This window comes from Myotis lucifugus, unplaced genomic scaffold (genome assembly GCF_000147115.1).
Source record: "Myotis lucifugus unplaced genomic scaffold, Myoluc2.0 scaffold_141, whole genome shotgun sequence".
Taxonomy (NCBI): Eukaryota; Metazoa; Chordata; class Mammalia; order Chiroptera; family Vespertilionidae; genus Myotis; species Myotis lucifugus.
The window spans coordinates 1,436,107-1,450,540 of NW_005871189.1; the positions used below are offsets into that span (position 1 = coordinate 1,436,107).

General features: G+C 42.2%; 1 protein-coding gene across 1 annotated transcript in view; it reads left to right on the forward strand.

Moving 5' to 3' along the window:
* LOC102436473 (probable maltase-glucoamylase 2) overlaps positions 1-14,434 on the forward strand; it is a 93,289-nt gene that overhangs the window by 55,858 nt on the left and 22,997 nt on the right. Inside the window, 11 exon segments of the mRNA XM_023758888.1 lie at positions 220-353; positions 627-661; positions 760-876; positions 1,441-1,589; positions 1,697-1,781; positions 2,177-2,233; positions 3,044-3,168; positions 6,346-6,434; positions 8,946-8,995; positions 11,937-12,110; positions 14,354-14,425. Coding sequence (XP_023614656.1) covers positions 220-353; positions 627-661; positions 760-876; positions 1,441-1,589; positions 1,697-1,781; positions 2,177-2,233; positions 3,044-3,168; positions 6,346-6,434; positions 8,946-8,995; positions 11,937-12,110; positions 14,354-14,425 — 1,087 coding nt within the window.

The window sequence follows — 14,434 nt, forward strand, 5'->3', positions numbered from 1 at the left end:
AAGGAAATTTACATTTTAGGTGATGCCATATCTCCAATTGTCTGGTTCTGAAGTTCACTGGGACTCTTAGCAGATGCTTTCAGGGAAGAAGCTCTCTGGCTAAAATTGAGCCCCATTGCTGCCTCATGCTCCAGGCTGAAGCTAGGCTCCTTAATGAAGTTCCATTGGTGTCAATCCTCAAATTCACCTTCTTCCCCTTCCTTGTTCCCCTCCAACCAGAGCTGTGCAGGAGGTGACGGATCAGCGAGGGGTCGTCATTACCCGCTCCACGTTCCCCTCTTCTGGCCGCTGGGCAGGACACTGGCTGGGAGACAACACAGCTGCATGGGACCAGCTGAGGAAGTCTATCATCGGTGTGTGGCTTATCCCAGGGGCTTCTGCTGGCGGGGAAGAGCCTGGGATGTTTGCTCCTCATCTGCATGTGTTGTGTCTAATCATCATGCTTATAGACAGTGTGATCAACAGGTGCTGAGTTCTCTATTGGTGTGTGTTTTAATCTATACCCATCTTTTTATTTGTTCATCATGACTGGCCCAAGGCTTTCAAATGGGGGACAGAAGAGACAGGGCAAACCTACCCTCCCAAAGGACTGCTTAGTCCAACACAGCTATCTCTTCTCATTGCAGGCATGATGGAGTTCAGTCTCTTTGGAATACCTTATGTAAGTCATATTGGGGCCATTACTAATGACCCAGTCAGATTCAGTGTGTCTGCCCCTATAACAGTCCCACCTCTTGCCCTGATTTTGCATCTTCTCAGACAGGAGCAAATATCTGTGGATTCTTGGGAAATGCTGACTATGAGATGTGTCTTCGCTGGATGCAACTGGGGGCGTTTTATCCATTTTCCAGGAACCACAACACCATCGGGACAAGGGTGAGGCAGCAGTTTATGCCCCAGGTGTTTTGTGTCCTCAAATCACAACTTTCTTCTTAATGCTCAAAAGTATCATAATTATTTGTTGAGAAAACTCATAAAAATCAACAGAATCTCCATTTCTTAAGAAAACCCACAGAGTTAATAAAAAAAACTATGATTACCAATGATTTTCAAGAATATACTTTTCCTCATCTTTTGGTGGAATAGTTGATATAAAAATAGCTGAAATAAAAGAAATTTCCTTTGCCTTTAAGAATAGTGAGTATTTTGCTCAAATCCATCCAAGATAGGTTAGTACCTCATAGAGACCCATCTCTCTACACATGTGCAGGGTCAAGACTAGACCTGAGCAGGGGACTAAGGAGCCCATGATAGAGAGGAGGAAGCAGGACACTCTAGTTTATTAAGGTGGTGGGAGTGGGGGAAAGGATAGGCTAGAAATGAAAGGAGAAATGGTGTGTAGCCTAACCATGGGCCATGTGCCTTCAGGTACTTTTCTGATACAATTAGGACAGAGTAAAAAAGAGGTGATCTGTGTGATATGCTCCTTTATCCCCTTAGAGACAAGATCCTGTGGCCTGGAATTCAACCTTTCAGACGTACTCAAGAAAAGTCCTCCAGACCAGATACACCCTGCTGCCTTACCTCTATACTCTGATGCACAAAGCTCACGTTGAGGGCAGCACTGTTGTCCGCCCTCTCCTCCATGAGTGAGTAGAGCCTGTTTCCCCAAGCAGCAGGTCTGGGCATGTTGTATGAATAACCCTCTGCAACAGTCATAACAATCTGAGTAGACATTTTATGCCTGTTTTTTAAGGTTTAGAGAAGATAGGACAACGTGGGATATAGACCGTCAGTTCATGCTGGGCCCTGCCATCTTAATCAGCCCCGTGCTAACAAGTGTGAGTTCCCATCATAGATCATAGACCCTCCAATCACATATAGGAAACAGGAAGGGCATTTGAAAGATCATCTTGTTCAGCTCACTACTTCTAGAATATTTCAGGGAAATCCTTTTCTTTTTTTGAGGTCTTTGTTAATGAAAACTTAACATCTTCAATTAGCTTCTTGTTTTAATGTCTTGTCACCTTGCATCCTTATAAAGTTGACCTTCTTTTAAAAAAATATATTTTTCTGTGTGTTTGAAATGAATTTCCTGGGATCTTTCTTAATAAAATTACCCAAACTCTTAAAATCATTAGTGAAATTCCCATTTTTATGTTAATTCTACAGAATTTTAAAAATTAAAGTGACATTATTGAGATATTTGGAATGACCTGTTGGTTTTCTGTTTCAGAACACTTTTGAGGTCCGTGCTTATTTCCCCAGAGCCCGTTGGTATGACTATAGCATGGTAAGAACTAACATGTTTTGTGAAGAACCAGGTTGGTCTATGCAGGCTAGGAAGTTGTCTCCTGAATTCCAGGCACCTATTTTATAAAGCAATAATTTTCAACTTTTCAGTCCTGCAAGATTTCTTTAAATAAAAGTGTCCATAAAATGCCCTGGCAGGTGTGGTACACGGTATTGTCCCATGTGCTGAAAAGTTGCTGTTCAATTCTTGGTCAGGGCACATGCCCGAGCAGAGGGCTCCATCCCCAGTTGGGGGTGTGTGGGAGGCAGCCAATCAACGTTCCTCTCTCACATTTATGTTTTTCTTTCTCTCTCTCAAAAAAAAAATCAATAAAAAATATCCATAAAAGCATAACTAGGTAAAATCTGATACCCATATCACATTGAGTTCTCCCCCACACCCTACCTTTTCTGGAGAATAAAGAGAAAAGACTAGATTTCCAGAGTTTTCAGCAAAGCTGAAAACAGAGATTTTCTTTTTCGATTTGCGGTATTTTTAAAAAAATATATTTTATTGATTTTTTTTACAGAGGAAGGGAGAGGTATAGAGAGTTAGAAACATCGACCAGCTGCCTCCTGCACACTCCCTACTGGGGATATGCCCGCAACCATGCCCTTGACTAGAATCGAACCTGGGACCTTTCAGTCCGCAGGCCAACACTCTATCCACTGAGCCAAACCAGTTAGGGCTCAATTTGCGGTATTTTGATAACTTTCCAAAAACACTTCCTTGGGAAGGAAGGACTTGTTGTATAGCATGCATTCATTTCATCCATCTATTATAGATGCTTGCCTGCATTCTCCATTCTAGGAATCTGGCAATACATCGACAGGTGAGTGGAGAATCCTGGAGGCTCCCCTTGACCACATCAACCTTCATATCAGAGGAGGCTACATCTTGCCTTGGCAGGAGGCTGCAATGAACACTCACTCCAGGTAAGAGAGAGAGGCAGTGTCTGATGGCCTCACTTTGACACAGTGAGGCAGCCTCATGGGGGCTGGCCACCTCAACTGGGGCTCTGTGGCTAAAATCCAAATCACAGGCAGTTTCACTGCTTTGGTTCTGTGAGTGCCTTCTGAGTGGGACCTGGGGTAGGATGAGTTCATGAAGTTAGGCTTGGGGAGATCATTTATCTGTAGCGCTACATCAGAGGTCCAGGACAAAAATTTGCTGGGGCAGCAGCATATACTTCTTTCTATACTATTAAAAAATTGAGAAATATTGATGAGCTCTTTGATTTGTGATGGCTATACAGGGATTTAGTGCTCACTCCCATTCAGCTTGGGTTGACCCAGAAGAGATTTTATATATATACGAAATAATAAAAGCGTAATATGCTAATTAGATGGGACAGCCGAACGACCTTCCAGACGTCATTTTGGATGTCCTTCTGGACGAAGCCGCAGCAGCAGGGGCTGAGGAAGAGGCAGTTAGGGGTGATCAGGTAGGCAGGCAAGCAGTTAGGGGCAGTCAGGCAGGAAGGCAGAGTGGTTAGGGGCAATCAGGCAGGCAGGTGAGTGGTTAAGGGTGATCAGGCAGGCAGGCGGAGGTGGTTAGGGGCAGTCAGGCAGACAGGCGAGCAGTTGGGGTCAATAAGGCAGGCAGGCAGAGTGTTTAGGGGCGATCAGGCAGGTAGGCAGGTGTGCAGTTAGGAGCCAGCAGTCCTGGATTGTGAGAAGGATGTCCAAGTGCCAGTTTAGGCCAAGTGCTGATTGGGCCTAAACTGGGTGCAGGCTGGGCTGATGGACACCCCCACCATGCATGAATTTTGTGCATTGGCCCCCCCACCTCTCTCTCTCTCTCTCTCTCTCTCTCTCTCTCTCTCCTATCTAATAATAGACAAACATGGTAATTAACCGTACCTCTGACACGCTTCCCATTGGCTAATCAGGGCGATTTGCAAATTATCTGCCAACCAAGATGGCGGCCGGCAGCCAAGCAGCTGAAGCGAACAGGAGGCTTGCTTGCTCCAGTGATGGAGGAAGCCAAGGTTCCCCGCCTGCCGCCGCCCAGCTCTGAGCTGCACTCTAAGCAACTATGTTGCAATTATAGAAGCTAAACAAAGCCCAGATACCTGCTTTCAGCAGCTGAGGTCTCAGAGCTGGAGCTGAGCCTCAGAGCTAAAGCTGGCTCTCAGCTCCAGTGACAGCCATAGAAGGTAAATAAATCCCAGAATAAAAAAAAAAGAAAAATGGAGAGGTTGGGAGCTTCAGTCACCTGCCAGCCTGAAAATGGCCCTCAGCCCCTCACCCAGACTGGCCAGGCACCCCAATGGGGACCCCCACCCTGAAGGGGGTGTGACCAGCTGCAAACAGCCATCATCCCCTCATCCAGGCTGGCCAGACACCCAAGCGGGACCCCCACCCTGATCCGGGACACCCTTCAGGGCAAACCAGCCGGCCCCCACCCATGCACCAGGCCTCTATCCTATATAGTAACAGGGTAATATGCAAACTGACCCTAACAGCAGAGAGACTGGGAATGACTGGCCACTATGACACATACTGACCACCAGGGGGCAGACGCTCAATGCAGGAGCTGCCCTCTGGTGGTCAGTGCACTCTCACATGGGAGGAGCTCTGCTCAGCCACAAGCCAGGCTGATGGCTGCCAGTACAGCGGTGGTGGTGGGAGCCTCTCCTGCCTCCTCAGCAGTGCTAAGGATGTCTGACTGCAGTTTAGGCTTGCTCCCCGCTGGCAAATGGACATCCCCCGAGGACTGCCGGGCTGCCAGAGGGATGTCTGATTGCCATCTTAGGCCCAATCCCCCGGCGAGCGGGCCTAAGCCAGCAGGTGGTCATCCCCCGAGGGGTCCCAGACTGCGAGAGGGCACAGGTTGGGCTGAGGGGCCCCCCCTTCCCCCCCACTAGTGCACAAATTTTTGTGCACTGGACCTCTAGATATATATATATATATATATATATATATATATATATATATATTATACATACATATCATATCATATTAAGAAGAACCTGTTATATCAAGAGAGTCAACTCAAAAGGAGAGAAGTTAACTTTAAATCTTGTACAAAGCATGGTTTTATATGAAAGAGGGCTTTGAGCTGAGTTTGGATAATAAATAGGATTTGAGTGTTTGAAAATGAGGGAAAGAGATATTCTAAGAGAATTAAAGAACTGAAGTTGAAACATTATTTGGATTTGGGGAATAGTAAACCATTCAGTAAACTGGAGCAAGATAAAAGAGAGGTGCCGAAACCGGTTTGGCTCAGTGGATAGAGCGTCGGCCTGCAGACTGAAAGTTCCCAGGTTCGATTCCGGTCAAGGGCATGTACCTGAGTTGCGGGCACATCCCCAGTAGGAGATGTGCAGGAGGCAGCTGATCGATGTTTCTCTCTCATCGATGTTTCTAACTCTCTATCTCTCTCCCTTCTTCTCTGTAAAAAATCAATAAAATATATTTTTAAAAAAAAAGATAAAAGAGAGGGATAAAATAAAGTTCAAACAGGTTAGGATGAGGTCATGGAGAATTATGAATGCTAGGATAAGTATGCTGCATTTTATTCTGCAGCAATATGGAAGCTACTGAAGGATGTGTTTTGTTTTTATTTTATTTGGGGCAGGGTGTCTTCTTTCTAAAAAGAAGTAGTTTTGCCCTAGCCAGTTTGGCTCAGTGAATAGAGCATCAGACTGCAGATTGAAAAGTCCCAGGTTTGATTCCGGTCAAGGGCACATGTCTGGGTTGCAGGCTTGATCACCAGTAGGGGGAGTGCAGGAGGCAGCCAATCAATGATTCTCTCTCATCATTGATGTTTCTATCTCTCTCTCCCTCTCCCTTCCTCTCTGAAATCAATAAAAATGTATTTTTAAAAAGTAGTTTCTTATCATATTACTTATAATATGTATATGAGTAAAGGATGTGTATTTAATTTTTGAAAGTTGAAGTTTTGCCAAATATTTTATTAAATTTAAAATGTTTTCCCATTAGCTTTTAATTATTTTGTATTTTATCTCATATTATGTATTTATGGAGCTTTCTGTGCATTTTAAAGCTATTATCTTATTTTCCTGAATTAATCATATTTTTCAATAGAATCTGTCATTTATTTGTACAACTTACAATCTAGAGAAAAATAACTTTTTTTTTTCATAGTCGACAACTATTTATGGGATTGATTGTTGCTTTGGATGACAATGGGAAAGCTGAAGGTCAGATGTTCTGGGATGATGGACAAAGCATTGGTGAGTTTAGACTTTCCAAGGTCCCCATACATCATTCAGAAAAATCACATTCTAGAGGCTCAGGATATAATTGGAATTAACTGAAAATCTATCTATTTTTGCTACTGTTAATAAAGTAAGAGCATTGCTTGAGCTTTTTGTGTTATAATAAAAATATTGCTAAATCTAAGGTCACAAAGATTTACCCTTTTTTGTTTTCTAAGAGTTTCATATTTTAAGCTCATATATTTAGGTCCTTGAACCATTTTGTGTTAATTTTTGTATATGGTGTGAGGCAGGGGCTCCAACTTTGTTCTTTGCATGTGGATATTGAGTTGTTCCAGTCTTTTTGTGAAAAGATTTTTCTTTCACCATTGAATTCTTTTGGTACCCTTGTTGAAAATCAATTGACTTTAAATGTGAAGGTATATTTACATAATTGAGGACACAGGAAAAAAAACTTCACATTTAAAAGATATATAATCTTTTTAATTCATTCATTCTTATGCCAGTACCACTCTGTCTTGAGACAGTTACTTTGAAGTGAGTTTTGAAATCAGGAAATCAACTTTCCTCTTTTTCAAGAAAATGCTTTTTTAAAAGCAGGTTTCCTCTACCTCAATAGTATTGACATTTTAAGCTATATAATTTATTGTTGCTGGTGGTGGCTGGGCTGTTACTTTAAAATGTTTAGCAGCATCCCCACCCTGTACCCACTAGATGCCAAAAGCACTCCCCTTTTGTAACAACCAAACATGTCTCTAGATATCGCCAAATGTTCCACCAGCAAAACCACTGCTAGTGTGTTATGGAAATCTAGAGTCTTTTTCTACAGCTTGAGCTGATTAGGCCTAGATGATGTCATAGTGGGTTAATAACAACACAGTTAGGGTATGAAATCAGCCCCCTACGAGCAATATATTAAGAGGAAAACCAATTTTCTATAAAATTTTAGGTTCCTACAACAAATATGTTTCAATCTCAAGGTTAAAAATCACTAGTTCCTGCAAGTTTTAAGCTTTTCAACTTCTATAGAGAAGCTCTTTGCTTCACCAAACAGACTTCTAAATTCAAATTTAAAGTAGCAAGATACAGTGTAAGTATACATTTGATTGAAATTTTCTGTTAACAGGTTTGTAACTATTTGTTAAACTTTTTCTTACTTGCATAAGATTTAATAGCTAGTTCAGGGGTCATTTTAAAACCCCCATATTAACAGAATCCCATCCTTTAAAAATTCTTTAAAACTGCTAAAAGAGACTATAATATTTACTTAGGGTACATATTCTAACCAAGACCAAATTTAAAAATAGGGTATCATAATTGTTTGTTTCCACAAGAGTTGGGGTAATTTAGAAAACAAAGAAGAGGCTTTGTCGGTTCAGGGAGAGAATATGTTGTAATAACAGTAAGAGATGGAATGTTGACAAGGGCCAAGATAAGAACATGATGTGAAACTGACTTTTACAAAATAGGAGGTATAGAAGCCACATGATGAGGATGAGTAAAGTGGACATCAACTGGGAAATATTTCAAGGAGATGTGTGGGCAAGAGATCATATGGAGAGATATTTAGATTTGATATACCATGTCACTATCACTGGTGACTTTGAAAGGTCCAATTCAATGAAAAAGGGAAATAGGAGCTGAAGTGTAGGAGATGTAGGATTGGATTATGAGTTGAGTACACAGACATAACAAGCAGAGGCTACCTTTTTTGAGACATGGGCACTAGAAAGGAGATATGATAACTTGATGTAGAGAGAATCAAGTTAAGGATTTGTCAGAATGAAGTGCTCTGGAGCATAATTGGAGCTTGGAGGAGCAAGGAGAATATGGAGAAGAACTGGTGGAGTAATTCCTGGGAGGCAAGAGGGCTTGAGATATAGAATGCTATGGAAGGATGAGCTGAGAGTAGAGACAGAATAATAAAGATGAAGATTACAATAACTGATGATGATATTGAAAAACAAATTTTGAATACTTATTATGCACAAGCAACATGTTCTGTTCTTTATTGCCATGAGTTAGTCCTATTTTTTGTCTTCATTTTATGGATGATAAAATGTTAAGTGACTTGCCTGAGATTGCACAACTACGAAGTGCAAGAGTGGGGATTTGAACCCATGCCAATCTGACTTGAGAGTCTGAATTCCTAACTGCTCTCCTCTGCTTATCATCATATCCATGTGAGCTCTCATGGCTATGTGCTTGCTATGTTGGCACAGAAAACAACTGATCAGTAGCCTTCACATTTTTTCACCTATGATAGAAGACCTTAGTTCAACCCAGGTTCTCTGGTCTTTGCAACCTCCTGACCCTTACCTCAAAACACTCTCTTTCATATGCACATCCCCACACTAACTCAGAGTGAAATATTCCCTCAGCTCCTGTTTTTAGTGCTCCTCAGAGAAGTCAAGATTATCCTGATCAGTAATTGTGAGCCCATTGAGGCATTTTCTGACTCCATGTAAGATTATCTGCAGCAGTTGAAGTAACGAATAGTTGCTTAATCTATTTTCTTGGTTGCAGATACCTATGAAAATGGAAACTATTTTTTGGCAAACTTTACAGCAAGTCAGGTAAGACTTTTAAAATTGAATTGTATAAATCCTCTTCCAGTTAGCTACAGATTAAGCATTATTCATGAACTGTATGGATATAATATCCCATGTCTTAATAGGAAGACCTTCCTTCCTTTATAAATCAGGTCTGTTGACATTAAAATAAGGAAGAAACAGTCCTTATTTTGATAATTATCCAATATACTATCACTCTATAAAAAGAAACTTGTCATTTGTATTATACTGTGGGGAGGAGAGGGGTGAGTCCTTATATGTATAACATGTTTCCTGGGATTGAGACAGCATTTTCTGGCTAATAAAATTTTGAAGGATAAATGCTACATCTGCTACTCATTGCACAACAAACAACCCCAAAACTTAAGCAGTATGTAACAATAAATATTTATTTAGCTCATGAGTTTATAATGTTCAGTTGATCTGGGCTGGAGTTGGCTGATCTTGGCTGGCTTACCTAGATCTGAAATCAGTTGTGGTACTGTTAGGCTGCTTGGATGACCCTGGCTGTATTCACTCACATACCTTGGGGTCATATGGCTCTTGAGTGATCTAAAATGGCCTTATGAGCAAGTCTGGGCATGACCTTTTCATGATTGTAAAAAAGGGGAAAAATGGAAATGCCTGAGAACTTCTTAAAATCTCCATTTGCTTCAAGTTGACTAATATCCCATTAGTAAGTCACATGGCCAAGCCCAGACACAAAGGTAGGATAGAATGCCCCACCAGAGCAGGAGTGTATTACAAAATTATATGGAAAATGGTATGGATAAGGAGGGGTAAATAATTTGAGACAGTGATTCAATCAATCTACCATGCATGTTTTATTATTCCATGGATAACCTACAAAATTCTAATTAGAGTAGGAAGATCATTTTATGTCAAACCTGGAACCTTCTTTCATTTGTTCCCCATTGATTTGAACTAAGGAATAGTATAACACAAACCTATTGTGTCTTTTATACATAATTAGAGGCCTGATGCATGAAATTCATGAAAGAGTAGGCCTTCCTTCCCCTTGCTGCTGGCACCGGCTTCCCTCTGGCACCTGGGACCGGGATTCCCTCCGGGACCCAAGACCTGGGCTTCCCTCACAGCCCCAGCTTCATCCAGAAGGTCGTTGGGAAGGATGTCTGATCTAATTAGCATATTACGCTTTTATTATTATAGACTAGAGGCCCTGTGCACAAAAATTTGTGCACTGGGGGGGGGGGGGGAAGGGGGGGGTCCCTCAGCCCGGCCTGTGCCCTCTCGCAGTCTGGGACCCCTCGGGAGATAACGACTTGCTGGCTTAGGCCTGCTCCCAGGTGGCAGAGGGCAGGCCCAATCCCTAGGTGCAGCCCCTGGTCATGCACAGAGCAGGGCGGATTGGGAGGTTGCGATGCCACCCTCAGTCACGCTCAGGGTAGGGCTGATTGGGGGGTTGGGGCACTGCCCCCTGTCACACTCAAGGCAGGGTCAATGGGGAGGTTGCGGCGCCACCCCCTGTCACGCACAAAGCAGGGCCCATCAGGGAGGTTGGGGCTCCGTACCCTGTCACGCACAGAGCAGGGCCAATCAGGGGGTTGGGCGCTGCCCCCTGTCATGCACAGAGCAGGGCCCATCAGGGGGTTGGGGAGCTCCCCCCTGTCATGCACAGAGCAGGGCCCATCAGGGGGTTGGGGAGCTCCCCCCTGTCACGCACAGAGTAGGGCCGATAGGGGAGTTAGGGCACCGCCCCCTGTCACACACAGAGCAGGGCCTGTGGGGGAGGGGGGTGGGCGCTGCACCCTGTCACAGAGCAGGGCCGATCAGGGGGTTGGGACGCCGCACCCTGTCACACACAGAGTCGCAGGGCGATCAGGGGGTTTGGGCGCTGCCCCCTGTCACGCTGATCCGGTGCCAGGAGGCCTCGAGGCTCCGCTGATTCTGGTGCTGGGAGGCATATTACCCTTTTACTATATAGGATAGAGGCCTGGGGGCCGGCTGGTTTGCCCTGAAGGGTGTCCTGGATCAGGGTGGGGGTCCCCACTGGGGTGCCTGGCCAGCCTGGGTGAGGGGATGATGGCTGTTTGCAGCTGGTCACACACCCTTCAGGGTGGGGGTCCCCACTGGGGTGCCTGGCCAGTCTGGGTGAGGGGCTGAGGGCTGCTTTTAGGCTGGTGGTTGTTGACTAAGCTCCCAACCGCTCCTTTTTTTTTTTCTCTTTTTTAAAATTTTATTCTGGGCTAGCTTTAGCTCTGGCTCTAGCTCTGAGGCTTCCGCTGGTTTGTTTGCGTTCTATAATCGAAACAATGTATAACTCCAGCTCTGAGATCCCGGGGTTTTGTTTAGCTTCTATATTTGTTACAAAGTTTCAAACTGCCAGCTCAGAGGCTGGCAATTGAGGCGGGGAACGTTGGAGTCCTCCTTCACTGCAGCAAGCAAGCCTCATGTTCGCTTCCAGCTGCCTGGCTGCCGGCCGCCATCTTGGCTGACAGTTAATTTGCATATACTCACTGATTAGCCAATGAAAAGGGTAGCGGTCGTACGCTAATTACCATGTTTCTCTTTTATTAGTGTAGATAGTGCTTCAAGTATGTGACAATGTCTGACATATATCCTTTCTGTTCTCTCTTCTTGGAATCATAACTTCCAGGGAAACGTCCTCTATTTTGTGTTTAAACTAGTTTTCAGATCTGATTTATTCTGTTGGACTACAATTAGTATAGATTTGTCTTAAAACATGTTACCTAGGATGGAGAGAATATCTTAGACCTGCACTATCCAATATGATAGCTACAATAATATTGGATATCATCAAATTTACTGTAGCTGGTACTCAGAAAGTAGTCTTCATGAAATGTTTAATTAAAAATAAACAGCAAACCAGTACAATAGTAATTTGAGGCTTAACATTTTAATATGGAATATAGGCAATAAACAGATATATTACATATTTTTTATTTTTATACATTTCTTATAGAACATATTGCAAATCCAGACCATGCACAATAAGTATTTGAATGGTTCAAATCAACTGAAAGTTGGATATATTAAAATCTGGGGGATCCATTCTACTTATGTGACACAAGTCAATGTCACCTATAACAACAGCCAATTCACGACAACGAATTTCATGAGTGACCCCTACAATCAGGTATGTCTCAAAGGAATGTTGTTATGTCATAAATTAATTTTATTCTGCAAAGTTACCACCACTATTACTATCAGTTATATTTACTTATATTTGAAAGGTTATAGACATATACAATAGATATGTTCCAGAAAAGTTGCAACTATTAAATTATATTGTATGCCGAAACCGGTTTGGCTCAGTGGATAGAGCGTCGGCCTGCGGACTGAAGGGTCCCGGGTTCGATTCCGGTCAAGGGCATGTACCTGGGTTGCGGGCACATCCCCAGTAGGAGATGTGCAGGAGGCAGCTGGTCGATGTTTCTCTCTCATCGATGTTTCTAACTCTCTATCTCTCTCCCTTCCTCTCTGTAAGAAATCAATAAAATATATTTAAAAAAATAAATAAATAAAATAAATTATATTGTAAAATATAAAATATTAGTGGTCCTCCCTAGTGTAATCAAGGGAGCAATGATCAATGGTGTGATGAAATCCTTTCCATTTGTTTCCCGAAGAAACTATGCTATGTGTTAAGTTTGGTTTCCCAGGCTAGTATAACAAAACCTATGTCTGTGGCAGAGGCTCAAACAAAGGAAAGAGTTATCTAATAAAATTATTATTGGAGATTTTTCTTCCTTCTTCCTGAAATTACTCACATCCTTGGTCAAATCAATAGATCTCATAGGTTGGTGAAAATTGGCAGAAAATTGGTGGTAATCATAAAAATGAATATATGCTACCTGTGATGTGAGATCAATTATTTGGTTAATGGCCACAGCCAACTAATCGAAGACAGATTACAAATAGAGTTATCAAGAGTAACAGCAGAAGGAAAAGTATCTCACTTTTGAACACTAGATCTATCATAAATATGGATTCAGTAACTCATAGGGAGTGGTTTAGAAAGGTAAAAATGGATTATTCTTGTTTTCTAAAAGATAAAAAGAGTGTCCTGCTGGTACTTGAATTTTGGACAATGACCCTCTGAACATTCAAACAGATCCTCTCTCTCCAATCTCATTAATTTTTTTAAGTCACTAAGAATTGATTTTTTAAATAATTTTGTTTATTTTCAATTACAGTTTATATACATTATTATATTAGTTTCAGGTGTACACTTTAGTGATTAGACATTACATAACTTAGTAAGTGATCATTCCAATAATCTTACACCCATCTGACACCATACACAGTTATTGACTATATTCCCTATGCTATATTTTATATCATTTAGTTCTCTACTTCAGAAAATTTTTCCTGAACTATTGATCTCAAAACCACCCTTTGCAAGTAAATACTTCCAGTTAAGACTGATACAGAAGATTTTTGAACACTTTCTTTTGGGGAAAGTTTGTAGCATATCAGATGCGCATTTGTTATGTGCTGGTCTCAACCTATCAATAACCAAGGTTGTGGCTGGACCAGCTCATGTGGTTCTTATTATGAGTAAAATATGTTTTTCAGCAATAATCATCAGGAAACTTTGAAAAGATACAAGCTTATAACTTATATAAGTCCTGGAAATTTCACAGCACACCTGGGGCCATACAAGGAGGTCCTGGGGCGGTCGAGGGGGGGGGGTGTCGAGAATGGGCAAGAGCCTAGGGTTCAGCTTTTTTGGGGGTGGGGGTAGGGACCTAGGGCTTCCAGGGTTCACTCTTTATTGGTGAATTTGACACATGGTGAATTTCAAGCTTGAGAAGAGAAACCAACAAGGGGACCAAGTGATCAATTATTGAAATCAACCAAGATCTGGAAAACAAAGGAGCTTCCCTGGGCTGGAAATAGATGCCTCTTTGAAATGGACAAATCTGTCCGTTGAAGTTTAACTGAGGCACTTGCCTTACAAAAAAGAAACAAAAAGAAGAAAAAAAAAGAAATCCAAATCTCAGGGTTTACACTACACTATTATGTGCCAGGCAGTATACTATGTGTTGGGTATGGTAAAAACATGAAACCAGCCTGCCTTCAGGAAGGTTAAAATCCAGTGGCAAAACAAAGATATTTTTCTGAGCATTGGTTTTAATCAAATATGCAAATTCTTGAGCAGTGTAGTTCTGACTAAATGAAGTAGAAAGACACATTTCTGGCACAGGGATTTTGCCCAGAGCACATCTCTCTATAGTCATCTGTCTGGAATCAATGTGACCTGAAAAGGAACCTTCTGTTACTCTCTGGGGAAAAAATGAACACATCATTTGTTGTTGTTAAATGTGATGTTTAAGACGTTCTAAAATACCAATGTTATCTCTTCTTTTCTGGCAGACACTAACTATTCAACTGATTGACAAGACTTTCAGTCTGGAAAATTTAACTGAGGTCACTTGGAGTCATCATGTTCCCGAT